The 27966-nt window shown below is 33.2% G+C and overlaps 1 protein-coding gene across 2 annotated transcripts; it reads left to right on the top strand.

Annotated features, from left to right (window-relative positions):
• The first annotated feature begins 11682 nt into the window (after positions 1 to 11682).
• LOC139499672 (polyadenylate-binding protein 1-like) lies at positions 11683 to 24421 on the top strand. Of its 2 annotated transcripts, none has more exons than XM_071288430.1 (11): positions 11683 to 12244; positions 13116 to 13309; positions 15402 to 15517; positions 17588 to 17747; positions 18673 to 18747; positions 19488 to 19721; positions 20210 to 20413; positions 21050 to 21221; positions 21716 to 21993; positions 22340 to 22570; positions 23117 to 24421. In XM_071288430.1, exons 1-11 carry the CDS (start codon positions 12040 to 12042, stop codon positions 23189 to 23191), a joined length of 1944 nt encoding a protein of 647 aa, XP_071144531.1. In that variant the 5' UTR covers positions 11683 to 12039; the 3' UTR covers positions 23192 to 24421. The 2 variants fall into 2 exon arrangements, with proteins under 2 accessions (XP_071144531.1, XP_071144530.1); XM_071288429.1 differs by having other exon boundaries at positions 11784 to 12244; positions 21716 to 22023.
• Positions 24422 to 27966: the final 3545 nt, after the last annotated feature.

Genomic DNA, 27966 nt, shown 5'->3' with positions numbered 1-27966 from the left:
AAAGTTTAGTCAAATATCTGTCCGTCAAGATAAGGAACAGACATGACACGAAGAGTTGGTATATTGGAAATTATTCCTAAACCTTTTGGATACAATGGTATAACAGAAAACAACGACAAGTAACCCTCTGTCACAGCAATGGTGAAACAAGAGGTTTTCATAGAAACATTTAAATATGTACCGGATTGTCTTTAAAAATGATTAATAGTAAAGCAATAATTTAACAAAATAATGTTCCATTTTTTCTTATCTTATACCTTTTTCTCAAGCTCAAAGTATTTAATGCCATCAGCATACTCACCAAACTATTTTTATTCAGCAAGATAACCGAACTGTACCCCTATTTTTGACATCTTTACCATTTTATGTCTGTTTGTCTGTTCATTCATCGTTGTCAATACAATGGAATTGTATGCGACTGTCAAACGATTGAGAGGTTTAGCTAGCTACGTAACCAGGTTTTTACCCACCATTTTCAACATAAGAAACTGCCTGTACCAAGTCAGGAATACGACAGTTTTTATCCATTCGTTTGATGTGTTTGTGTTTTTGATTTTACCATTTGAATTTATATGACGTCTTAAGTACAGCTCTTTGTAAGAACCAGGCAGCGTGCGATACATGAAGGTTTCAGATTTTTTCTATAATTGGTCCAGTAGAAGCAATAAATGAAAAATGCTCAAAAAATAATTTTGAGTGGGAAAATATGAGTGGTTGCCATGGTAACGGACACACAATTTTTTGGTTGTTAAGCATGGTAAAATCTTTCAAAAATCAGCTAAATCACCACAATTCAGAGCCTGATTATGAATCAAATCGTGCATTTTTCATTAATTTTCATATGTAACATTGATAGAACTTGGTTTAAGCTTCATTTTGGTGAAGATTGCATGTCAACCAAATTTGTAACTTTTTTGTAAAATTTTCTGAAAAAATGCATATTTTCAACTTTTCTGAAAATGGGATTTTTGCTGAATTACCACATTTTCTCTGGTGTTTTTCAGAAAAGTGCAAATGTGTACAGAATAGTTAGCACTGTAGTTATGAAGTTTGGACACTACTTTACCAAATTTAATAGAAAAATGTGTGGGATTTTTTTTAGTTTTATCACCATAGCAACCGATTTTTTCCTTGGAAACGGAGTTTTCTTTTGCAGAATATTGCAGTTTAAGAGCTTAAATGTCCTGAATTTTTCATAACCGATAAGAAAAATACATAAAAGCTAATGCAAACTTTAAATTACAATCGTCAAGTGTTGTTGACTTCAATTGTTACCACGGAAACACATATAATCCATAGCAACATTCACTCTGAAATTGCATAAATAGAAACTTATGTAAAAAAAATACATAAATAGAGGGTGTTTATTTTCAAATTGGAATATGACTGCTTTGCTTCACTTACAGTCTATTCTGTTTATTTCATAAGGTTCAACAAATGTAATATGTAATGTAATATTATGGTTGGAAGGTTAGAAAAGTGGGGGGGGGGGGGGGGGGGTGGTAGGTTTATTTTTTAAAGATATACATGTAGATTCTTGAAAAGATTATGTTTGGTCGGAGAGCCTGATTATAAATAGAATCATTTTTTTTTCAGAAATTTTATATATACAAGATCGATTATCTATAACTTGGGTTTAGCTTCAGAGGTTTGTAAAGGTATATTGCAGTTCGCTTGTCAGGGTTTTTGATTTTTTGTCAGATTTTCGGAAACCTCAGGTTTTATTCATTTGAATACCAAAAAAAAAAAAATGGCATTGACCCCCATTTATCTTTTTATAAATCTTTTACATGTATAATGATATTAAGCAATCTGTAAAAGTCTTATAAAATTCAAATTATTCTTTGATAGTTTTGAGAATGTAAACTTGTCAATGAAATAGCTATGAAAAGTCAAGAGAATATTTTCCAGCCAAAATTTCAATGGCTAATATCTCGAAATCAAGCACATTGATCTCTATATTTTTTTACTCTTTTGATTCCTTTATTAATCCCCTATCGATATTCACTTATATTAAATTGAAAGATCCAAAATAATGTCATACAATTGTGAAACTCCAAGTCAAATGGACAAATTTATCTTTCTGCTTTAAAATGAATTTTTAATAAGGAAACATTTTTTTTTGGAATCTCAGAATATGATCAAGATTCTTTGATAGAAAGTCATTGAATTTTTATTTCAATATAATGAAGTATTTTTAAGATGCTTGGATAGCAATTTAAATAGAGAGAACCTAATTTTATTAATAAAACATCTCCATTCTATATATATTTCTTGCCAACCTACTTTACACAAACGAGAGCTTACTTTGGTAGTATATTTATATTGGGTTATAGCTATATTAGCAGGGTTGATGTTTTGGTTTTCCGTATAACCGCAATTTACTCAATTTTCTTTGTAATATATATACATATACTAGTAGTAACAAGGATATCGTTTCTGGGGGGCCTTTATAGTTTGTTGTTCATGCAGTGTAAGCTAATGCTCCGTGTTGAAAACCGTACTTTGGCCTATGATGGTTTACTTTTAGGAATAGTGACTTAGATAAAGAGTTTTCTTATTGGCATTCATACCACATTTTCTTATATTATTCTGCTCATTATTGAAGTCAATGATATATGATCTAATTATTCAATGATTTTACTTTGCAATGACTACAATAGTGATACATTTTAATATATATATACAGCCTCCTCTATTAATAACAACTGTTTCCTTTGAATCTTAAATAAGAAATAAGATAAAACAAAGGTTTGCATTATTTCGCAAAGGTTTGCATTGTAACGCAAACATTGGAAGAAAATTTTTTAAAAATGTGTGGCGCTAATACGTTTCCGTAGATTTTAAGAAAGGTAGTGCATATGTTAGTTAAGAATCAGTGCTCACCCATTACATTAAGAATTGAAAAATCGTAATGTACAGCTGATAGAGTTGAGGATGAGTGTCATTTTTCAATCGAATGCTCACTTCATAATAATTTGAGGGAGGAACTCTTTCAGCACATTTCTAGCACATCTCGATGTTAACACAAGAAAACTTGACTATTATGGGGGATACTGACGATTGTATTGTTAAAAAATAGTTCTTTTTGAATTATGTAGTACATGTCTTCATACTGACTGTTATTTGAAAAATATGGTTGGGTTTTTTTCTATTTTGTTTTGGCTCAGATTGTGACTGAGGCTTATGGTGCTATAAAGATAATTATATCATATTATTATTGTTGTAAAGTCTTTATGTTGTTCCAATCATTATACCGCCGCTTCAAAAAAGTGTGGTATACTGTTTTTCCTCTGTCTGTCTGTCCGTCCTTCCAACCGTCCAGTTCATCCCTCCGTCCCATGAATATTTTCGTTGAATTTTTTCATGAACTACATTACAAGGATTTCTGAAAGGTTTATTGAAGTCGGCTATATCGTGTGATAAGTTTTCAGATTCATCACTCAACCACTTCCTGTTTACCGAACACTTTTCACATAACAGCCAAGTTAAAAAAAATCGTCATATTTTTCTGAAGAACTACAATTTAATACAAAGATTTCTGAAAATTGGTTTCGGGGTTTATATTAATTAGTCAGCTATACTGTGTGATGCTTTTTCAAATTCAAAACTCAACAACGAAATATTTGGGCGAGGTATCATCAGTAGTTTGCACCATCATTGGTTGTTTATATGCTCTTTATAGACCCTTTAATTTGGAAAAATGAAATATTCTGTTCTGTTTTATTCTATATACAGATTTCGAATTGAGTATATAGAAAGTATTCGAACTACCTAAGCCTGATGTTATATATACAGAGTTATTATTTTAAAAACATGTTTTTATATCTAATAATACAGACAGACATTTTTTTTATCCTGTTACCCTTATGCTTGACTTGATAAGTGTTGGAAGTATTGGGCTGTCGGAGCAATGGATTGTCGTACTATTGGGTTGTTGTACTAATGGGTTGTCAGACTAATTGGCTGTTGGACTAATGTGCTGTTGGACCAATTGCTTGATAATTCTGATTTGATAGTTTTGCCGGTAATAGCATAATTTTTTTAACGGGATTAGCACAATTCCAACCTAGTAGATGTATTCTATTTGTCTATCGCGTAGATCATGAATTTCATTTGCGGGATAGTAGTACAACAAAGCAGTTATTAATGATATGTTAATAGCTACATGTATATATTAAGAGAATTTCCATTATACTGGACTACCGATATTAGCTATCACCCATTGCCTATTATTTTTTGTTTAAATCACCACCAACTTAAAATGTGTTCAATTTGCCTTTCCCTCTTTATCCACCCGTCCATCACACTTCAGTTTCAGTTTAGAAATGCATTGACCAAATAATTCTATTATTGGTTTGTTAATATTATGTTACGGGTCAATTTTGTGATTCAAGCTGGTGGAATAACATCTCAGACGGATGTGTGCCATAAGAAATTACGAATTGTCTTACGTTTGTTAGGGCCATATATATCTTGCCTTTCCATAAGCCAGGTTGGCCCGGCTTTTGCAATCCCATGAAGTTCATCACCTGTCAACCTTAAACCAGTTGCTCCACAGAGCACACCTTTATACGACCGCAGAGTCCGAATCCTGAACAGTATGGACACAACATTAAACCTTGATACAACTCTGAATTTGGATTGCGAATAGTTGACACAACATAGTTTTCTGACACAGAATGAATGTGGTCTAAGAACTTAAACTTACCTATTATGGTCCAATATCCCAATTCTAAATACATGGTTAGATTCATCATATCAAAGAACCACAAGAATTCATTTTTTGTTAAAATCAAAGTAAATTTAATTTTGGACCCTTTAGACCTTAATGTAGACCAATTTGAAAACGGGACCAAAAATTAAGAATATGCATTCACAGTTCAGATTCGGCATACTAGTATTTAAGAACCCCAATTATTCAAGTTTAATTTTGACCCTTTTGGTCCCTAATTACTAAACTGTTGGGACCAAAACTCCCAAAATCAATCCTAACCTTCCTTTATGGTCATAAACCTTGTGTTAAAATTTCATAGATTTCTATTTACATATACTAAAGTTATGGTGCGAAAACCAAGAAAATGCTTAATTGGGCCCCTTTTGGCCCCTAATTCCTAAACTTTTGGGACCAAAAACTCCCAAAATCCATCCCAACCTTTCGTTTGTGTTCTTAAACATTGTGTTTGAATTTCATATATTTCTATTTACTTATACTGAAGTTATTGTGTGAAAATCAAGAAAAATGTCTAAATGGGCCCTTTTTTGGCCCCTAATTCCTAAACTATTGGGACCAAAACTCTTAAAATCAATCCCAACCTTCTTTTTGTGGTAAATAACCGTGTGTATAAATTTCATAGATTTCTATTAACTTTAACTAAAGTTAAAGTGCGAAAACCAATGATTCTTCGGACGACGAAACGCAATTATCTTTTAAGTATCTACTAATGTATGCAACATTTAAACAAATCAACTTATACCCTCCCCCCCATTCTCCAAAGCCCCCCCCCCCCCCCCCCCAACCCTAATGTTTCATGACATATTACATTTATTGAACAATCTGAAGAAAAAATTCCAGACAAGACTGTGAGTGAAGCAAAGACTTTTTTGAACGCTTTATTTATATGTTTTTTGTACATAAATTTCTATTTATGCAGGTTTTTGGTGGATGATGCTATGGATAATATGTCTTTCCGTGGTAACAATTGAAGTCAACAACACTTAACGATTGCTATTTAAAGTTTTCGTTAGCTTTTATGTATTTTTCTTATCGGTTATGAAAAATTCAGGACATTTAAGCTCTTAAACTGCAATATTCTGCAAATGAAAACTCCGTTTCCAAGGAAAAAATCGGTTGCTATGGTGATAAAACTAAAAAAAATCCCACACATTTTTCTATTAAATTTGGTAAAGTAGTATCCAAACTTCATAACTACAGTGCTAACTATTCTGTACACATTTGCACTTTTCTGAAAAACACCAGAGAAAATGTGGTAATTCAGCAAAAATCCCAATTTCAGAAAAGTTGAAAATATGCATTTTTTCACAAAATTTTACCAAAAAATTACAAATTTGGCTGACATGCAATCTTCACTAAAATGAAGCTTAAACCAAGTTCTATCAATGTTATATATGAAAATTAATGAAAAATGCATGATTGTATTCATATTCAGGCTCTGAAATGTGGTGATTTCGCTGATTTTTGAAAGATTTTACAACGCTTAACAACCAAAAAATTGTGTGTCTGTTACCATGGCAACCACTCATATTTTCCCACTCAAAATTATTTTTTAAGCGTTTTTCACGTATTGCTTCTACTAGGCCAAATATAGATAAAATCTGAAACCCCCCATGTATCACATGTATATGGCACACTGCCTGGTTCTTATAAAGAGCTGTACTTAACACTATATTAATGAAACCCGTTGGATATAAGATATGTGAACGGATTGATAAAAAGTTCCAGGTTAGGGTGGGGTTGACGCCAACAAACTAGTTTAGCTCCGCCACATTCTGTATCATGCGCCTGTCCTAAGTCAGGAACCTGTAAATGACCTTTAGTTTTCTGGTTTGAATTTCTTTTAACATGACATTTCGGGGCCTTTTATAGCTGACTATGTGGTATGGGCTTTGCTCATTGTTGAATGTCTTACAGTTATTAAATTATGCATCATTTGGTCTATTGTAGTGATTTGTCTCATTGGAAATCATGTCACATCTTCTTTTTATATCAACTGTAAAGGTTAAAAATGTATATACAAAGACAAATAAAAGGAACATCATAGCAGGTATTTAAGATGATAAATCAGCCTAGAATACTGACTTCAAGATCTAGACCATCATGTATTGTTTATGAAGTTGATACGGAATATCTATCAACAAGTTGAAGGCTTTGGTTTCGTCCAATGAACTTTTTTCGATAAAGCACGATACATTCTTTGACATAATCCTGGTTTGTCAGCTTTGTGCTCATGCACTTGTGACGTTTTATAAAGTCTAAGTAGCAGCTGCAAGCTCTTAAATACCAAACGAGTTGTGAAAGCTGGTGAAGCGCCGTTAAGATGTCAGTTGAAATACCTCACCCCTTGTATTTATTAGGTATATATATTTTTGTTAGTTGCGAATTGATATTTGTATCAAGTTGAACCAATTCTTTCAATCTGTCTTACGATCAGAAGAAAAGTACAAATAACACATCATAGTCATAAAATTTTAGTCTGGGCAACACAGACACCACTCAATAAAATTGAGAATGGAAATGGGCAACAACCCGACCATAGAGCAGACAACAGCCGAAGGTAACTAATGGGTCTTCAATGTAGCTGGCCCCTATACAACTATGCATACTATTTCAGTGATAATGGACGTCATACTAAACTCCGAATTATACAAAAGAAACTAAAATTAAAAATGATACTAGACTAACAAAGGCCAGAGGTTACTGACTTGGGACAGGCGCAAAATTGCGGCGGGGTTAAACATGTTTTTTTTTGGAGATCTCATCTATCGTCTATATACCTCTAGCCAATGTAGAAAAACAAACGCACAACAATAAAACCGGAATGAAAACCATTGAAAATTATAAGATTTTTTGGAAATTAACACTACACAGTAAGCCATCTTGCAACCTTTCATAATTTTCATTAAAATTAAAAAATATATCCATAAATTCTTAAAGGAACCACAAAAATAGTCTAAGCCTTTTATTGAGTAATGAAATGCTACCCTTCCAAACCGATGTAAACAAATGCCAGTTCCAAGCCTTCTTTACATTTTCAAGTGAGAGGTTAAGCAAGCTATAAGTCATACAAGGCCAGGTTTAATCCACATAAAAAAATGCCGGTACCAAGTCAGGAATATGACAGTTGTCATGAAAGGTTGGCCCAAAAGGAGGGTGGAGGTGCCGGGTCCATTATGTTGGAAACATTTGTTTGATTACATAGGGAATCACAGAGGCATGGCTGGAGCAGCCCACCCTTAGGAAAGTCAGTGGGTACCCCTTATAAAAAGTTCCGGATTCGCCTGGTTGTTGTGATATCCATTCCTTTGGTGTGTTTCAGCTTTTGATTTTGCCGTTTGATGAGGGGGCAATAGGGTTAACAACACCTCAATTTTGACAAAAATAATTAACAAAAAATTTAAAATGCTGAGTACAGTTAACACCAGCTTTAATCTACACTTTTTTCCCAAATAAACACAAAAGCAATGAAAAGGGGAAATGCACACCTTCAATGAGTTCAGAACCACTGTACAAAGTGGCAGAAATGCAAAGACCTAATGAATCTTTAATAAAGATGATAAAGTTTCAGGTTGCACACAACTACCATTTCTTTTATGCTGGACACATGAACAGACAATTGAACGGATCGAAAGGCAGACGGAGTGCTAGAAAAATGACTATACGCAGTCATGAAAGGCCTCACCAGCCATGCATATTCCAATTTTTCAGACATGAATTATCGATTCTCTGGTTATGTGTATTTTTGTGTTTACGTTTTATTTCAATCAGTTGAAGCAAACCTTGGTAATCGTGCAACGTATGAAAGTGTGACAGACAGACAGAGTTATTACAATAAGGTCTAACCATTATGGTTGGGACCCTAATAAATTATGGGTACATATCGGTGTATTCATACGACTCGTAGCTTATAAGCTTTTATAAAAATGAATTGAAAAGATTACTGATTTTTATTGCAAATAATTAAAATCAATGTATAAATCACCAAGTACCCTGTAAGGTGTCACAAGATTCTTCCATCTAAACGTCCCAAGAACTTATAGCTTATATAGAAAAAGACTTTTGTCCATCTTCACATTTCTGAAGGTAGCAAGTTTGGCATCAATTTGAGAACCAAGTCCTGATGTGTCTGCCTCTTCTAACAGGTCTCACTGTTCAATTATTTTTCGAATTGCAAATTCAAACAGTACAGTTTATTTTTCCGACACAACTCCATTACGGTGCTCTGGGTCAATGTAACTTATCACACTTTCTGTATCATCTTGAATGATTTTATCTTGGGACTGACCAGGGTTTTAGCTGGGTGTGAAGTGGCCCCTGCTGTTAACTTTGGATCAATTATTAATAGGAGACAGAAATGAACTACATGGGACCCGGTTAGAAGTATAGGGGGAGCGTTGATATGTTAACAATTTTGTGGAACCTCAGCCATATATACCTCTTGATTTTTTTGTCAATTTTGATTCGTTTCGGACTTTATTGTAGTGAAGTCCATTTTATATGAACTAGTTACCCGGGTATTCCCTTCTTGCTTGAATTTAAAATGATTGCTCTCTTAAAATCAGCTTCTGGCGTAGGATTCTCTCGTTGTGTTGAAGACTCGTTTTAGTTTTGCCATGGGCTGTTTTCTGACTCTTTTGGCGGGTTGTTGCTTCTGAGACATTCCCCCGATTTCCATTCTCAATTTTATCAAGGATTACTATAAATCTCAAAGATCTCCAAATTAAGACAGTACTTAACATATTAGAGGGGGGATAGGAGGGGTCCTGATCCCGAAATCCCGGAGTTAAAAACACCGCGAAATCCCGAAATCCCGGGCTTAAAAACATGAAATCCCGAGGTCCCGAAATTCGAAAAAAAGAATTCCCGGATCCCGAAAGGGTCAATCCCGAAATCCCCAGCTTAAAAACACCCGATCCCGGAGTCCCGATAAAGGTCCTATCCCCCCTATATTAGTCCAAATAATTATGACTTCTTGAAAGGATAAAAATTATATTTAATGTGATTAGTTTGAATCTTAACTTTGACATTCTTGTAAATAACAGTGAAGATCAGTTCACAGAGACAAATTATGTCAAAAACAGTGAACACTTTAACAGTTTAAGTGTCAAGTAACATATTTATAACAGGAGTCCCATTTTCAATAAAAAAAGCAGAACAGATAACAGACAGTGGGTTAGAAACAGTTAACTATTCAATTTTATCTCAAATAACCGCAGTTAACAACACCTTAAAAAAGGTCAAAACAGGTTAACATAAAAAGGTATTACCCTCCTTTTTGATTAGCCCATACACGTAGCCAGGGGAGGGGGATTCGGACGACCCTCACCCTTGAAAACAAATAAGTTATAGTTATTGACCAAGCAAGTCGGTATATAGAATTTAATCTGCACAGCTCAGGTGACCCTTATCCCGAACGACGTTTTAGATGTGGACGATTTTTTTTTATTTAATAAGTGACGATTAAGACTTTGACAATTTGAGTACCTTCAAATCGTTGTATGAAGAAAAAAAATCATAACTGAAAGGGTTATTGAGTTTAGGTTAATTGCTTTTGAATATCTTTCCATCAATGATGTGCTTTAAATAATAGAGAAAGATAAACCGAGGAAGATGTTATATTACCTAAATTTTAAATGTTGAATAAACAGAAAATACGTTTTTCTTTCCAATCTTTTCCTCCCCCTCCCCCAAATTTCTTTGTATCTACTGTATTAATTTTTAAGACACGTCCATCTAAATGAAGTCTGATTGATCTCCAGCTAGGAATAGATATTGAAAAAGTCGTTATATTAAATTCCATTGAGTCTAAAACTAATCCAAATCAGATTTCTTTTATTCGGATATTCTTAGATTCATTTCGAATTCTTTTTTGGCGGAAATGACCAAACATTGTTTTAACTCTCTTTCTGACTTTAAAACACTGATTTAAGATTTATGTTTTACGCAAAATATAATAAAAATTTTATGTTCAAGCTAAGATGAAAAAAAAAAGGAATGAGAAACCTTTCTTTTTTCCTATTTTGAAACTACGATGTTTGTACAAAGTTAAATTTTGTCGCAATTTCAAGGCAGAAGTCGGATTCGGGGGTGGGGACGAACATGTCGTTCACCCTAGGATTCACGGGACAAAGTATCGTGTTTTGCCTTAAAATCGTCAATATTGTTTTAGTCTCGCTACACTCGGTGATATATTTTTTTAATTTGATAGAATAACGCCCCTGTCAACATCTAGGAACCGCCCCTAAAGGTAAAAATATATTTGAACTGTGCAGTATATCTGAGGTAGTTAATGCACACCTTTGCTGTGCATTATCCAGATTATAGTACAGTAAGAACAAAGAGATTTTGCCCATGTCATGTGTTAAGCACTGTTAAAGTCAACGTTCTGTTCGAATTGTGACTGTTAAAGTTGAGTTCGCGAGTCCAAATAATCCCCCTTTGGAAATTCCTGGCTGTAGACTTTCCGTTTTTAATTTTCCATGGAGTTTAGCATTTTTGTGATTTTTTTTATTCCAGTTCTTGCAGATTAAAAAAAAAAACCAGTTAAAACCAAGTTTAAAGATCTTTAAAAAAAACTTTTTTTTTACTTCTAATTTTGCAATTTTGCATTGATTCATGTTCCACTTATTACATAATGTATGTCAACATCTAACAACTCCCCACGGTAAATGTTGGTGGTCGATTAACTCATTGACCACAAACAATAGGGACCAGGATGAAAAGATTGACATGCTATTAAAAATGTTAAATAAAATTGCGTCATATACATGACCGTAAAACACGTGGATTAAAAGGGAGATAACTCTAATGAATCGGCGTAGTAATATTACACGTCACAATTTGAAAAAAAAATTGGTGGAAATTCTTTGGAAATTTTCCTTCAATAAAGAATAATTCTTCATACTGAGTACAAAAATAAAAGTTTACGTTTCGAAAATTATTGAAAGAGTAGAAAATGATAACTTGCCAGTGGTTTAATGATATCGATTTCGTTTCGATATTCTTGGATTATTTGAGTGTAGGATTATCCGGTTTCAAATGATATATAGATCGCGGCAATTTACCTCTCCTATCCCTCTTCTCAAATCGTGAGGTTGCCGTGTGTTGTGTGCGAAAAGTTGTCTCACACAACACTTAAACTGGAAGAAATTAAGCTAAAAAACTTTTAAAAAATACAAAAAAATTGAAAAAGTAACAAAACTATTAAAAAAACTACTGAAACGGTAGGTTTGTGATAGAACAGAAGCGAAAACAACTTATTTCTTCTAGCAATCAACAGCGCCATATTTTAACCTCTGAAAATGACGACTAATATCAATCCGGCTGGAGCAAGTTACCCAATGGCTTCATTGTACGTAGGAGATCTTCACCCAGATGTCACCGAAGCTATGTTGTTTGAGAAATTTTCAACAGCAGGTCCAGTCCTCAGTATCCGTGTCTGTAGAGATATGATCACAAGACGTTCACTTGGTTATGCTTATGTCAACTTTCAGCAGCCAGCAGATGGTAAGATATCCAAAGTTGTATATCTGATAACACATTTACATTTCCATGTATTCAAATTGTGATCATTCATACATTTCAATTTCACAGTCCTTAGACCAGACACATGACAGATTGTCAGTGGCAATTAAGTCAATGTACCTCCGACCTACATTTTTTGTACTCTCACATGTTTAAAAAAAAAAGTAGAATTAAAATTCAAACCCACTTAAACAATACCATTATCACAAACATAAGTCTCAAGTTAAGGTGGTCCAATTGCCCTGATGAGTTAATGCCGTATTCAGACAAGTAAAAACATCATCTTGGTTGTCAGATCAAGCTAGAAGTGTTACATGATTAAAATTTCACAAAATCAATAGTGTCTGCTGTTTAGTACATAGATAACTAGGTGATGACACTGCACGGTCTTAACCCCTTCAAATCACGAATGCATATTTTTCGTTTTTTGTTCGCACTGAATCTTCCATTTTTCCAAAAATAAATTATGTTTAAAAACACTGGCCAATCAGCTGCTGTGGCGTTGCTTTGTCATTATTGTTTTCATTCAAGACACCACTTAGGCCTTTCCGACCAACATATTTTTCCAACTGACCGTTGGAAAGCGGACTTCTATTTTCGTTGTTCTAATTTGGAATTTTAAAGTTGGAAGTACATGTACCTTAAAAAAATATTTCATTGACAAACTGTTTTCACTAACAAGAATAAATTTATATGTCATGTGTACGTACAAAATGTAAAATTCAAGGTTTTTATAAACTTGTAAAAACTAATACAAATGTACATGTTATCAGGTTTGATTGTGAATGTCTTTTCTGAAATTGAATCTTGACACAAAATATGCAGGCTGAACATACTCGTGTATCTTTTGCAGCTGAGAGAGCTCTTGACACAATGAACTTTGACACCATCAAAGGTCGACCAATAAGAATCATGTGGTCACAAAGAGATCCATCTCTGAGAAAATCTGGTGTTGGCAACGTATTCATCAAGAATCTTGACAAAAGCATTGACAATAAGGCATTATACGATACATTCTCTGCCTTTGGAAATATTTTATCCTGTAAGGTAAGAAAACTGTTAAGTAATGGATTTTATTTTTGTTGACAGGTGAGAGTAAAAAAATTATGTTGTGAAAATTGAAGGCAGGGGCGGATTCAGGAATTTGGAAAGGGGGATGCGAAGTTGTTAAAGATTGCCAAGCGGAGCGAGTCGAAAAAATTTTGGGATCTTTTTTTCCGTTAAAAAACATGAAATAAGGAGTATAAAAAATTGTCCAACCCTTACACTTTACCGCTACTATAGAATATACATGTACATGCCCCACGTCAGGAACCGTTTAAAAAGTGCATTTTACACTGTTTTCTCCCTGTTAATTGTCTATCATAAAGATAATGATAGTATATGGATTCAAAGCTACGTACTTATATATTTGATGTGGGACTTGTCAGTAAAAAATAAACATGAAACACTCCGGGCTATTTGATGAAATTAACAATTCTACCGACACAAGTTAAAATAGTCAAACAAGCAATCTTTATCCAAATGTTTGGTTGATATATTTCACCCAACAAAATTAAGGGAAGTGAGGGGTTCCAAAATAAACCAAAGGTTACAAATGAGTCTGAAATGATAACTAATTTATGAATGACGGTCGACAAATTTAGACATAAAGGCCTCACTCAGCAAGCAGATTGCAGTCTGGTCTTGAAAGTATTCAATATATCAGCTCGGCTAAACAGACGTTCAGGTCAGACATGCAAACCCTGACCTAAAAAAAATACATTTTTATTCATTATGTTCATTTAATGCTAAATAATTCTGTTGGAAATTTCCATTTCTAATATCTCACAAAAGTTGACAAGATTATTGTTTTCAGTTCAGATACGACCAGAATTCTTATTTAATTCACAAATCAGAGTCAATTTTTTTTCTCTCAAATACCTTGGACTGCCTCCTCATATCTGATGGTTTGTACCTTCGACTTTAAATCTATATATAGAGCTTATATTGACTGGGGAACATAATTTAGCTATCATGTCATTTTAAAATAGGCTTGGGCATTTGGGATTAAGCATGTTTTCGTAGGTAAATAATATTGCTGTGGATTTTTTTTTGAGTGTGTGTTAGAGTATTACTTTCTGTTTGGTTGAATTGTGAAACAGAAGTCACAACGTTCTTGCTCAATCCTGCGCCGCTTTGAAGGTATCATGGTTGTCATTCTTAGCTTTTAAAGCAATGTGTAACTGTAATTTGAATTTCAAAATGACCGAGTGACGTTTTATTTTTTATTTTTGACACAGCAGTGAACTCCACCATCATGATCATAGCAAATAACATGACTTTGACATGATTAGTAATTATCCGAGACAAATATCTTTATAAGTAAAGAATTGTCGCTTGAAAATCAAATACACGGGAAATGGCAAAGTTCACGAAGTCTAGTCTAATTAATCATTTTACAAAAAAAAAAAGCAAAGGAAGGGGGGGGGGGTGCCCTCTATGCCCCCCTCTTGATCCACCATTTCAATAGGTGGGTATCTCCACAGATAAAAATGACTAAGAACCATGTTACATGAACACAAAAAAAATTAAAATGAAAAAATAAGGCCGTCTAAATATAAAGATCTTTGTAAAATAAAGGAATTTATCACAGGAATTTATCACAGGCATTTGTTTCTGTCAAAAATTTTCAATGTGTTTGCTTCAACCGATATTTATTAACTTTCCCTTGCATTTTTCATGCATAGTTAAACATACACCAGTTTGTGGGTAATTGATTTATCTCTGCAACAAAACATGGTTCATGTCCCTTGAGAAAACCCCTCAAACAGAGTAACACACTTATGTCGAAAATTATTGACCTTTTCCAGACCATTGAATTTTTAATTCCAAAACTTCTGGTTAACTTCAGAAGTTTATAATATCACCTTGCAACCCCATTGGTCACATTTTCTAGTTACTGGTAACTAGTATAATTAAACAGGTAACCAGATTAATTTGACTAATCAGATTGCACAATCATATTAACTTCCTAAGTTGACCAGAAGTTTTGGAGTTACAAATTCAATTTTCTCGAAAAAGGTCAATAATTGAATAACTTTCGTTATACATGCGTTATTCTGTTACTATATGTAAGTTTTGGAACATTTATTTTTAGATTGTCTGTGACGAGCATGGATCACGTGGATACGGATTTGTACATTTTGAGACTGAGGAAGCCGCCAGAAATGCTATTGAAAAAGTAAACGGCATGTTGTTGAATGGAAAGAAAGTGTAAGTTTTCTTTGTAATCATTGGTTGTGTATAGAGTATATAAATGCGAAAATTAAAAGCTCAGTTTGAAAAAGTTGAAAACTTGTGCTTTTGATTTCTTCATTATTATGCCCCTTTGTACTTGTACATAGGGCCAATTAAAATTAAATGGTAGATTTTCATCCCCGCCCGCCCCTTTGAAATCTTCCCGCCCCGATTTTTTTTATTTTTGAAAAAAATACGATTTCCGGATTTTGTTCATTTCCGATACCAGTATAAACCGTCGATAATTTCGTTTCATCTAAAACTTCCTGTTTCAGATTTCGGTTTTCGTATTTCTTAGCGTATTCTTACTGAATGATTCAGTCGATATATTCTGCTGATCTTTGATGACAACATCATTTACCGAGAATAGAGATTGATTACGAGAAGGGCTTGAAATATTCGGGTTACAAGTAATACGCTGTGCCCAAGAACGCAAATCGCCGTATGTCACACATGTTTGTGAGTAAAACAACTTGGATTTATTTTATTAAATGACTTTGTGTGAAGAAATTTGGACTGTGAATAAAACACAAAAACGTTAGAATCGTTGAACACATTTGACTGGAATAAAGAAATTAGCACAAGCATGAACCTTTTAGATTGGTGACCGTACATTGAGTTAAACAAATCGACAAACATATGCATTTTTAATTTATTAATTGATAGCAAGCTCTTAGATTTAGATTTAGCCTTAGTTTCGTTTTTTTGCAGAAATAGAGAAAACATCCTCTGTCCCAATACCCACGATAGAGTCATTAAACAACTTTATTTTCTACATTGTAATTATATTTGCATCTTGCATATTAAGGACCAATCCTATTATTTAAACACTGTTTGAGTTTTCATTTTATTCTGTACTTATGGTACTTGTGTTGCATACCAATGCATTTGCTTCATTTTATTAGGACAACAAAACATTGCAGAGAAAGCAAAATACATTTGATGTAGGTAGTCCAACTGAAGAGAACATTTCTCCACACTTCTGCTGTTTACTATAAAATAGGTTTCTAAACGGCAATTACATGTAGAACAGATCAGAGATATATATTTATGAATTTGAAAAAAGCGGCACCAGCATATGGAGTATATGTGTCTCAATTGATATGTTACTCTAGAGCTATAGCTCAAAGTACGTTGATTCTGTTGAACGAGGAATACTGCTTTCTCAAAAGTTGCTAAGACAGGGCTATGAATCAATCAAATTAAGGTCATCACTCAAGCAATTTTATGGTCGCCATCATGAGCTGATTGGCCATTATGACAAAAGTGTGTCAGAAATCATATCTCAGTGATAGTCTTCCTCAGTCATAACAACCTTTCATCATTACCGAACTGAACAAAGAAATAACATGACGGGTGCCGTATACGGTGCAGGAAATGCTTTCCCTTCCGAAGCACCTGATTTCACTCCTGGTTTTTTAATAGTGGAGTTTGTGTTGTTTCCTACTTATTATTTGTAACTGTTGATGTAAATGTCTTTTGGTTTTTTATGAGTCTTTGGTTACTCCTTGGTTTTGATTGTTATTGTCTTATACACGATACCTTATGAATGTATTTACATGATATAAGCTTATTATTACACTTGCATATATGAATAACACCTGACAAGAAAGTTTCATATGAAATAAAATTTAAAAAATAAAATCCTCCCACCCGCCCCATTTTTTTCAAAAATTTGGATGAAAATCTACTAATTAATTTTAGTTGGCCTAATGCTTCTTACCACAAAACACAGATCCTTAATGAATTTGGTGTCCCATTTATGGATTTAGAGTTATGTCCCTTTACAAACGCTTAAACACAATGCTTATAACCTACATGTATACAGTCATTACATGTTAAATTTTACTTTAGGGCTATTCCAGAAAAAATGCAAGTGGGGAGATATTTCCCATGGATACATCCATTTATTAAAGACTGTACATGTATATTGTTTCTTGAAAAGTGTTAGGTTATCACACATTAGTTCAAATGTTTTAATGCTGTTAAGTCTTTTCAAGCAGTTTATAATCATACAATCTTTAACAAAATATTTTCTTATTTTAGATTTGTAGGACGATTCATGAATAGAAGGGAACGTCTTGAAATTCTTGGAGACAAGATGAAGAAATTTAACAATGTCTACGTTAAGAACTTTGGTGACGATATGTCTGAGGATGAACTGAAAGATATATTTGAACCATTTGGAAAACTTATTAGTGTCAAGGTATGATCTATTATTGACTTTGGATGTGAATATGATGATAGTATGTTTTTGATTTAGAGCAAACTATACTGGATTTTATAAGATTTGCCACTATATTTTGTGGTAGTGGCCAGGTACATGTACATTGTTGATTCATGGCCATCACTCACTGCAACTGCATGGTGTGACAGGCCACTGTATTTTGTTTATAAAGGGCAAGTTATAAGTTGTATGAGTATTCCAAAATTAATTAAATTTAGATTGGTTGGAAATGACTTTTTAAATTATATCTGACTTGATAAATGATTTAAATATTACAAAATAAAAGTCTGACCCTCTAGATGGTGTTTCTGTTTTGATACATGCATGCATTTAATCTGTGAACTATTTTGTTGGACATTGAAAGAGATCAGCAACTCTCAACTGTAGATGGGATAGACAGAAGATAGTTATAGATTATTGTTGGTCATTTCAAAAAGGTTGATTTTCTCACTTGAGCCGGTAAGGCAAAAAGCAATCAAGTTGAGATGACCAATGATAATCTGTTGATGCAAATTTACTCAAGAAGACGTTATTAAAATCATTGACAATGGCATGTGTGGCTTTTGTTTCTAGCGATATTTTTTCATATTACTCTACTGTGCTGAGAAAGGAAATTATCAGTCAATAAAGTCAAAGGAAAATTGGTAAAATCACAATAAATTGATTTATATAGTTATTGATGGAACAATTTTGTAGAATGAATGTTGTATAGTACACTCGTGGTGATTTACTTTCAAATTGCTCTGAAGAAAAAAACCCACAACAAATAAAACTAAAGACAGCAATAGGAGCTCTTGTTAAAATGTTGGAAAGTTTCAGGTGCTCCAGAAGGGTAAGGAACTATGTTATGGTTATAAAAATTATGATTTTGATTTAAGATTATAATTATTATTTTCATTAACAGATCATGTCTGACATTGGCGGTAAAAGTCGAGGATTTGGATTTGTTAGTTATGAAGAACCAGAGGCAGCAGAAAAGGTAAATTACAGCTCTTATATAAAAGCATGCAAAGCAAACCTTTAATCAACTGTTTGGATGTTTACAAATAATAGGTAGGAAGAGTTTCAGTCTATTTTATATATACTGGGATTTGATTGGACAATAAAAATTGACATTTAATGTTTATTGTCCAATCATATTCTAGTATATAAGTAACAGACTACTTTCCTTTTGTTAACAAACATCCAAACAAACATAGCAAGCAAGTTGATCAAAGGTTTGCTTTGCATGCCTTTAAAAAAGAGCTGTAACAATATTTTTTTTTTACCTAAGGTGTACATGCACAAGTTATGAACTACAAAACTGAAATTCAAACTCCTCATTTAAAATCATCTCAAGGCCTATAGATTATTATTTCTTGTCTATAACAAAACTGTTTGAGCAGAGTTTTCAATTAGTGCTTGTCCTAAGGGTTTGTCCACACATAATTTGCAAAAGAAATTTGGTATTTAGTGTAAGAAACAATAGTGAGCTTGACAAAATTTGATTGATTCAGGTCTGGAATCAATTTTCCAGAGAAATTTGTAGGGTTATTCAACATGTTCATGAACAAAACAAATATTCATTATTTACCTATAGATAAACGTTTTCTACAGTAACACAGCACTTTAATTGTTTGTTGCACAGACAAACTTAAAATTAGTTCATTGTTTTAGCCTTTAAATGAATTAGCTTTTGACAACATATCAAGAAAATACAATATGTCTGATTTTTGATAGGCTGTTGAAGATTTGAACGGTTTAAACATCCACGAAAGGACTTTGTTTGCTGGCAGAGCACAGAAAAAGGCTGAGAGACAAGCAGAGCTTAAGGACAAATTTGAGAGAATCCGAATGGAGAGAATTAATAGATACCAAGGAGTTAATCTGTATGTAAAGAATTTGGATGACAACATTGATGATGAAAGACTTAGGAAGGAATTCTCTCAGTTTGGAACCATTACAAGTGCTAAGGTATGTAGGAATATGAGAGAACAATGGTCAATTTATAATCCAGATCAATGAATAGCCAGAATGAATGAAGTGTGCACGAAATTCACTATTTTACTGAACTTTATTGTTCAGTCCACTGGAATGCAGAAAAAATGACTTGTTGTCGAATACTAGATTATCTTAAAACTGCTATTATGAATGGTAATAATTTTTTTTATCAAATTAGTGCAGAATTGACAATTTTGAAGGAAAAAAATCTGTTCATTATCTTCATTCAGTAACTTTTAATGGAGTTTATGTTATAGCCTATTGCATTGAGTGTGAAGGTAAAGGTATTATCTTTGGTTTGCTTGGATGGGTGTCAACTATGCTTTTGAACTGAGAATGTCAGTGAAATTCCAAAATTGCCAGTACAGATGGCTAGCCCTTTTTCAAAATGCCATCTGTTAAAATTATGTATGTTTTAACAGAACAGCACTTATTACTTTTTATTTCTATTTTACTTTCAGGTTATGTCGGAAGGTGGAAGATCCAAAGGATTTGGGTTTGTTTGTTTCAGTTCTCCAGAAGAGGCTACTAAGGCAGTAACAGAAATGAATGGTAGGATTGTGGTAGCCAAACCTTTGTATGTGGCTCTAGCCCAACGTAAAGAAGACAGAAAGGCTCATTTGGCATCACAGTATATGCAGCGTATTGCTAGTATCAGAATGCAGGTAAAGAATTGAGTTATTTGTGTGTAAGCTAATTCATTGCCATGAAATATTGATATTTATATTTAGGGTTACACATGAATAAATGAAATGATAAACGTCATGAATACATACAATATAGAAGAAAAAACTGAAAAATACGTCAACAATTGTGTATTATACACACCTGTACTAACTACATTTTTGAGGTAAAAACTGCATATTATACACAACAAAATATGGTATTATTTTCAGAATTTAATATTGTCAATACATTTATTTGAAGTTGTTGGATATTTATTTGTATCGAAGGGTATAAGCATACAATATTGATCCTAATTATATATAATGGTGGATCCAAGCAGGGTTCTCCCTTGGGCAAGTCCAAAATATATTTTGTATAAACTGAATAGGCATATCATTTTATAGCAAATTTTAAAAGTAATCTGAATTTAATTTCATTTCATTGTTGATGTTCTATTAGGTCATACAGACTAAAATAATAAATGATATTGAAATAAAATATCTTTTTCCTACTGTTGGACTCCCCATGGCCTTAAGTAACGAGTCACTGAACTGGCCTTCAAAATCCTTAGTTAGAACCCTGAATCATTGATCTTGTGTGAGTTTATTATATGCTTGATTTGTTTATGATTTTAGGGACAGCCTGCTGCCGGTATGATGAGTCAGATGTTCCCATCAGCTGGACCAGGATATATCCTTCCTACCATGACACAGGGACAGAGAAACTTCTATGCCCCAACACAGGTACCACAGATGAGGGCAAGTCCAAGATGGCCAACACAGCTAAGACAGCCCACACCAGCTAGTGGTATGTACACATGTATAAAGAAGATGATGTATAATTGCCAATGAGATAATTCTCCACCAGAGACCAATAGAGGTTGATAACTATATGTCACTGTACGGCTTTCAACAATGAGCAAAACCCTCATAGCTCTTAAATGACTAGTGTAAAACAATTCAAACAAGAAAATTTATGTCTTGATTAATTATAAAGTAATCACAGAAATACAAATATGTATTACATAAATTTTGGGAGAAAGGTAAATGTATTTGAAGATATTACAGCTAATTTCCTAATGCTATTAGATTAAAATTTTGGTAGGCTTGCTTGCTCTGTTTGTATAAACGTTTATTAAAGCTTTGTAGTTAACAATGACATCATCGAATAGGATGTATACAGACATTTTTTTAACCTGCATATATTAAATTTAAATTTGTTAACATAAAATTAAAAAAAGAAATGTTTTGATAAACAAAATTACTAGCCTGCTTTGTATAAAGTGAATCTTCCTATTACAGGATTCCAGAATATGCCTGGACAACAGGTCAGACCTGGCAATCCTGCAGCGGCTGGAGCAAGACAACCTGGTCAAGGTAACATCCGTGGTGGCATGAATGCTCGTCCAATCACAGGACAGTCTGGCACTGGACAACCACCTCGCATGCCACAATCTGTACCAGGCAGAGGACAAGTGCCACCCCCAGCTGGAGTAATGAACCCAGCCAGCAGGTATTCAGCTACACAGATGAGAAACCCACCTCAAGCTGGCAGACAACAAAACATGGTTATGCCACAGGTAGGAGGAACATTTAGTTCAGAATATACAGTAAGGCATTAATTAGATTTCAGCATGATTCCTAAGACCCGATAAATTTATTTTTTTCAAAATTGTAGAAGCTGTGGCTTCCCTAAAAAAAGGGGATATTCAGTTTCTCTTTAAGGAGGAAAATTTTAATTATAGTTTTGCACCAGATGAAACTTAGGAATGAAAGATTGAAAGAAAAGAAGTGAATATATGTTCATTTAAAGAATTTATAATAAAAATTATCTACTGTCTACATGTTAGAAAAATATTGTGTCTCTTAGACATACGTTATTGACTAGACAGTATGGACTTGTATATAAATATTATTCTTTTTCAGCCTCCAGCCCAAGGAGGAGTGATTCAAGTTCAAGGTCAGGAGCCTCTGACCTCTACCATGTTGGCTGATGCCCCTCAACAGGAACAGAAGCAGATGTTAGGAGAACGTCTGTTCCCTCTGATCCAAAGTATGTACCCAGACCTAGCTGGAAAGATCACTGGAATGTTGCTGGAAATAGACAACTCTGAATTGTTACACATGTTGGAATCCAAGGAGTCACTTGAGGCTAAGGTTTGTAGGACAAATTATTTAAAGGGCAATGGTGTAGGAAACCATTGTTTAATTGTATACTGGAAACCAACTTATTTTCATGAATACTTTATATTGCACTTTAGTTTACCCTTTAAAGTCCTACTTGCGTTAGCAGCTATTTTATTTCACGGCTTTTCTTATTTACTTGATGTAATGTATGAAGGATAGATTCAAGTTTCTCATTCCCATTAGTAATGGTTTGAAATTTAAAATACATGTCAGTGGAATGTATGTTAAGAAACAACCCAAAATTAACTAAATTTTTATTTGTTTTCATCGAGGAGCATATTTCCCCTGAATTCATTAAATACGCTAAGATTTTCTTACTTAAATTTATAGCAATGTAAATAATACATATGAAAGAAATTTTCCCCATGATTATCTTGTTAAAAATCACATCAGGATAGGTCTGTCAATGTTGATAGAATTTTTTGTATGTAGTAATTCTTGACATCGCTGTTATTAATCTACCATAATTTATGTGTCAATTGTTCAACAAAAATGAAAATGCAATATATTTTTCAGGTAAACGAAGCTGTTGCTGTACTGCAAGCACATCAAGCCAAAGAAACAACACCTGCCACTGAAGCAGCAAACTAAAAGAGGGAACCAGGGAAACCGGAATAGAGTAGATCCTAAGGGCAGATGATTGGACAGATTTTTTTGTTATCATGACTACAAGCATTTATAAACTGTATTGTCAGAGCTTTTGTTCAGATATGTTTGCCCACTTGTTTATTATTATTGTACATTTATTTTGTAGTTATAAAATTTGGATTGTTTTCTTTTTTCCAAAAATTGTAAGAAATAACCATATCATCTCACTATATATAATTGGATTGAAGTTACTGTCAGCATTTCATAGCTTTCAGTATTTTAATTATTAAGGAAAATGTCAGAATTTAAACTACTTTGTTTATCAAAGATAAGTTAATTCAATGTTATTTCTTGAGAAAACATTTTCAAATTATCTAAATAAGGATTTAAAACATTCGGTGTAAAAGTGAAAATCTTGTTTTAATTATCTCCCTTGGTGAACCTCTTTTAAAAGGTTCCATCCTGTAAGGAAAATTATAAAAAAATATTGTAAAAAAAAGAGAAAAAATGTGAATTGAGAAAACTGCTCATTATATACTGGTTTTTAACCGGGTAAGTATGTAAACAAATTATTAGATTATTAACTTTATCCTTCATTGATTGAATTAATATGAAAATACACAGCTACATTGTGTAGTGTAGCTGTGAAATAAAAAGTGTAATATATTATGTTAAAAAAAAACAACAAAAAAATTGTATAAATTGTGTAAAATATGTGTAAAAAATTAGAGTTTGTGTTATGACAGTGGTTTTAATTCTTCCCATGCTTTCTGTCTTGGGGGAAACCTGCTTCTGTTTCATTTCTACACTTTGTTTACTTTTTTGTACCTCCTTTATGAAGAGCTCATCACTCATTGAAGATTTTAAAGTAAAAAATAAGACTGATAAAACCAATTAAACCAATGATGTGATGTGATGTGTTCTTGTTCTGATCTCATTTGATTAATTTTTTGTCCATTTGAACAGCTGAAAAAAAAAGAATTGAATTAAAGGCTAACAAAATTCAAATGGATGAGAATAAGATCAATTCAGAACAGATTAGTGTTGTGTGTTTTATATATTTTGTTATTTTAGTTATGCAACTAAGAAAAAAATTGATAAAAATGATGTTAAAATATAAACTAAAGAGACTTGACACAGACTACATACAAACTTACAGAGAAGAGGGAAATTATCAGGATTCTGTTAATAATCTACTATGTTATTATATAAATAAAACTTCCGTTTCAATAATTATAGAGTTTGTCTTATTGAATAAGCCAGTACAATATTGTTCTTGTTGCTTGACATCCTTAAAATAAGTTATACTTAGGCTTCCTGAAGGCCTGATACCTATATTATATACAGATAAGTTTCATCAAATAATTCGAATGGAATAATGCACCTGTATGCCTATTAGTCCACATTTAATATTAACATTTTCTCACTAATGTTTATATATAAAAAAGAAGATCTGGAATGATTGCCAATGAGACAACTCTCCACAATAGACTAAAATGACAACTACAGGTCACCGAACAGCCTTCAACAATGAGCAAAACCCATACTGCATAGTGGGCTCTAAAAGGCCCAGGAATGACAATGTAAAACAATTTAAACGGGAAAACTAACTATGTATAAACTATGTATAAAAAGAAGAAACGAAAAACAAATGACAACCACTGAATTACAGGCACATACATAATAACCAATTTGACAGGTCTGTCGCAACTTAATAGCAACATGTTTTCACAAATTCTATTCTTTGGATACCAAAATAGTTAATCTGCAATGTTGCTACGTGTGACATTTTGATTAGAGTGGTTTGGTGGGTGATAAATACATAGCAGGAGATATTTGCCTTGTTGATGCATCCAGTCTTCCTCATTTTGAAATCTTGCAGCTCATATAATTTTTGTTTAAGCTAGATATGTCTTGATCGATTTATGAGATGACATTGTTAAACTACTGTTGGTTGCTTTAATAACAACCCAGCTCCAAACTAATTATAAAGAAAATGGGATATTGTTTTACCTCAGTATGTCCAAGGAGGTTATATGAGGAGAGAGGACCAAACACTATTATTCCAATGCAATTATTTTGTAACAATTGTTCTGATTGGATGACAGCAAGCGTAAAATTCTCTATCTCCTTGTCTGTAACTAAGGAAGCCGACATTTTGAATTTCGGAATGTGTCGACATGTTATTTCTACAATAATAAACAAAAAACTCACTTGTTGCGCCTAAAAATTTTCTTTTTATCAAAAGGAGTATGTTCGATAAGGTCCTAAAATGGCCCACTTTTTTTAGCGTAAATTTCAAATTCGGATTTATTGACCAATATCACGATAAATTATAGCAAATACATTGACTAGATAGGATATAAGCCATTTTGTTTAAAATTTTACGTTTCTGCGTTTCATTATGACGTCACAAGTTGTACTCGTATTGATTTTTCACGAAAAAATCAATGAAAATGGGTAAATTTCCAAAGATTATTTGACAGGAAACATAGAGCGCATACAGCGACAACAAAGATCTTTTAAAATAATGTTTGTGAAGACATTTAACATGTCTTATTTGAATATTAAGCTTGTCGACGCCTGCGCTCTATGTTTCCTGGTCCTTTATTTGGTTGAAATCCCGCTGATTTTGTCAAATTTCACCAAAATCCCTTATCTTGACCGTTTTGGAATGTAAAAATCGTTGTGTTAGAAATAAACTTTGACAAAAACAGCTCTGTTTAACTTTTTCACATGTCTTTAAGGCAACTTAAAACAATTATTGTCTTGAAACCATGAACTTTATAATTGGGGCCAAATATGGCACTTACCGAACTTACTCCTTTATTACATTTTGAAGCGGCAGAGAAGCCAGAAAATGCCCGGTGTTCATGTTTGACGCCGGAACCATACCTATGACGTCACCTAGTGTAGGGACCAAAGAAGATAACATCTTTTCGCGGAATTTTCTTTAATGAAGATTTTACACTGAAATAATGATTGAAATTTAATTATGAACTTGTTTTGCATTAGAATAGAGATAACTGTATTGTATTTGAAGCTTTGCGGACGTCCATCGGTAGTTTTACTGTCGCAAATACCCGTTTACCTGTCTCCGCTCCGCGTCGCCAGGTAAACTAAATTTGCGACAGTAAAACTACCGATGGACGTCCTTAAAACTTCAAATACAATACAGTTATCTCTTAATTATACTTAAATGCTACAGCCTTTTCTCTAAGTGGGTGTTAAGAACTTAAGATCAACTTGGTCGCAAAAGGGGATCTGTTTAAATAACACACTAGAATAAGAACAGAAACACCCAAAAGTGTTAAAAACCGACCTAGATTTTACAAATTAATATTGAGCATGAAATAATCTACCTCTGCAAGACAAACGGCTTAATCAACTGGAAATGCTTTGTAAATGATGTGTTTATATGGAAATGAGATTTAAAACAAAATGTGCAAAATCTGTTAAGCATAGGCTTGCTTTTCTGTTGGAAGTTAATTTTTTGGAAACAATTATGTACTTTCTATTTGTTTTTTAAATTATTATAACAACAGGGCATAACCTAAATAGAGTATTTATTAAGAAGAAATCTATATTCTGTATTGTCCAGGTATACACATTTAGAGATGTACCAATCTACATGACTAGCAGTCGTATTGGTATTAATAAACAAAATGCATGGGTTAATTTAACTAGTTTTTAAAAGCAGTGCTTTAAGGCCTGACTTTCAAGTCATGAGGTACATCTTTTCATACGCGACATCCAACAAATCTATGTAGATGGTCATTTGGCCAAAAATAGATCCGGAAATGTTCAATTTTCTCCTCTCCTTTTTCTGTAAGAAATTGTTTTTGTTTCTTTCATTTACATTGGGAAATAAAAAAAACGATCAGTGTGTATTGTTTGTTTTAAAAACTTTTTGTTAATGTGTATTTTGCATTATAAGCAGTCAACCTGATTACAAACTATCATTATTTGAATTCCGTGTGGAAAGAGGTCGGGTCAATTTCGAGTACTATCTGCGATCTAAAGATATTTTTAAATCATTTCAGTCGTTGATGTTACTATTAAAAGTCATGCGCGTCTGGCGTATTAAATTATAATCCTGGTACCTTTGATAACTATTTACACCACTGGATCGATGCCACTGCTGGTGGACGTTTCGTCCCCGAGGGTATCACCAGCCCAGTAGTCAACACTTCGGGGTTGACATGAATATCAATAATGTGGTCATTTTTATGAATTTCCTGTGTACAAAAGTTAGAATTTTTAAAAAACTAAGGATTTTCTTGTCCCAGGCATAGATTACCTTAGCCGTATTTGGCACAACTTTTTTGGAATTTTGCATCCCCAATTCTTTTCAACTTTGTACTTGTTTGGCTTTAAACATATTTTGATATGAACGTCACTGATGAGTCTTATGTAGACGAAGCGGGCGTCTGGCGTACTAAATTATAATCCTGGTACCTTTGATAACTATTTCAACATGTCAATGTTTCCTCCCCAATAGGTAATCACTAATAAATCAAAGATAATAATTATCAAAGGTACCAGGTTTATAATTTAATAAGGGACTAATGTGTATGCTCAATAGCATATTAAAATACTGAGTTTGACACTATTATTGAAATTAGGTTCATTTAGAGTCGGCATATAATAACACATTTTAACCGACGATGCATATTTATCAGCTTGAAAACCGTAAAGTTAATTGTGGTTGAAACTGAAAAAAGCTGAAATTTGAAAAAAATTAATTAAATAAAACTACCAAATTCAAAATAAGTATT

Source organism: Mytilus edulis, chromosome 12, assembly GCF_963676685.1.
Source record: "Mytilus edulis chromosome 12, xbMytEdul2.2, whole genome shotgun sequence".
Classification (NCBI taxonomy): domain Eukaryota; kingdom Metazoa; phylum Mollusca; class Bivalvia; order Mytilida; family Mytilidae; genus Mytilus; species Mytilus edulis.
This window is presented reverse-complemented; position numbering and strand designations above follow the sequence as displayed.

What these genes read in the sequence shown, in the direction of transcription:
- LOC139499672 (XM_071288429.1), top strand. Translation starts at nt 12,040, where the DNA reads ATGACGACTAATATCAATCCGGCTGGAGCAAGTTACCCAATGGCTTCA. An exon ending in CTTTCAGCAGCCAGCAGATG is followed by an intron (nt 12,245 to 13,115) that starts GTAAGATATCCA and finishes TATCTTTTGCAG; the next exon opens with CTGAGAGAGCTCTTGACACA. An exon ending in CATTTAGTTCAGAATATACA is followed by an intron (nt 22,024 to 22,339) that starts GTAAGGCATTAA and finishes ATTCTTTTTCAG; the next exon opens with CCTCCAGCCCAAGGAGGAGT.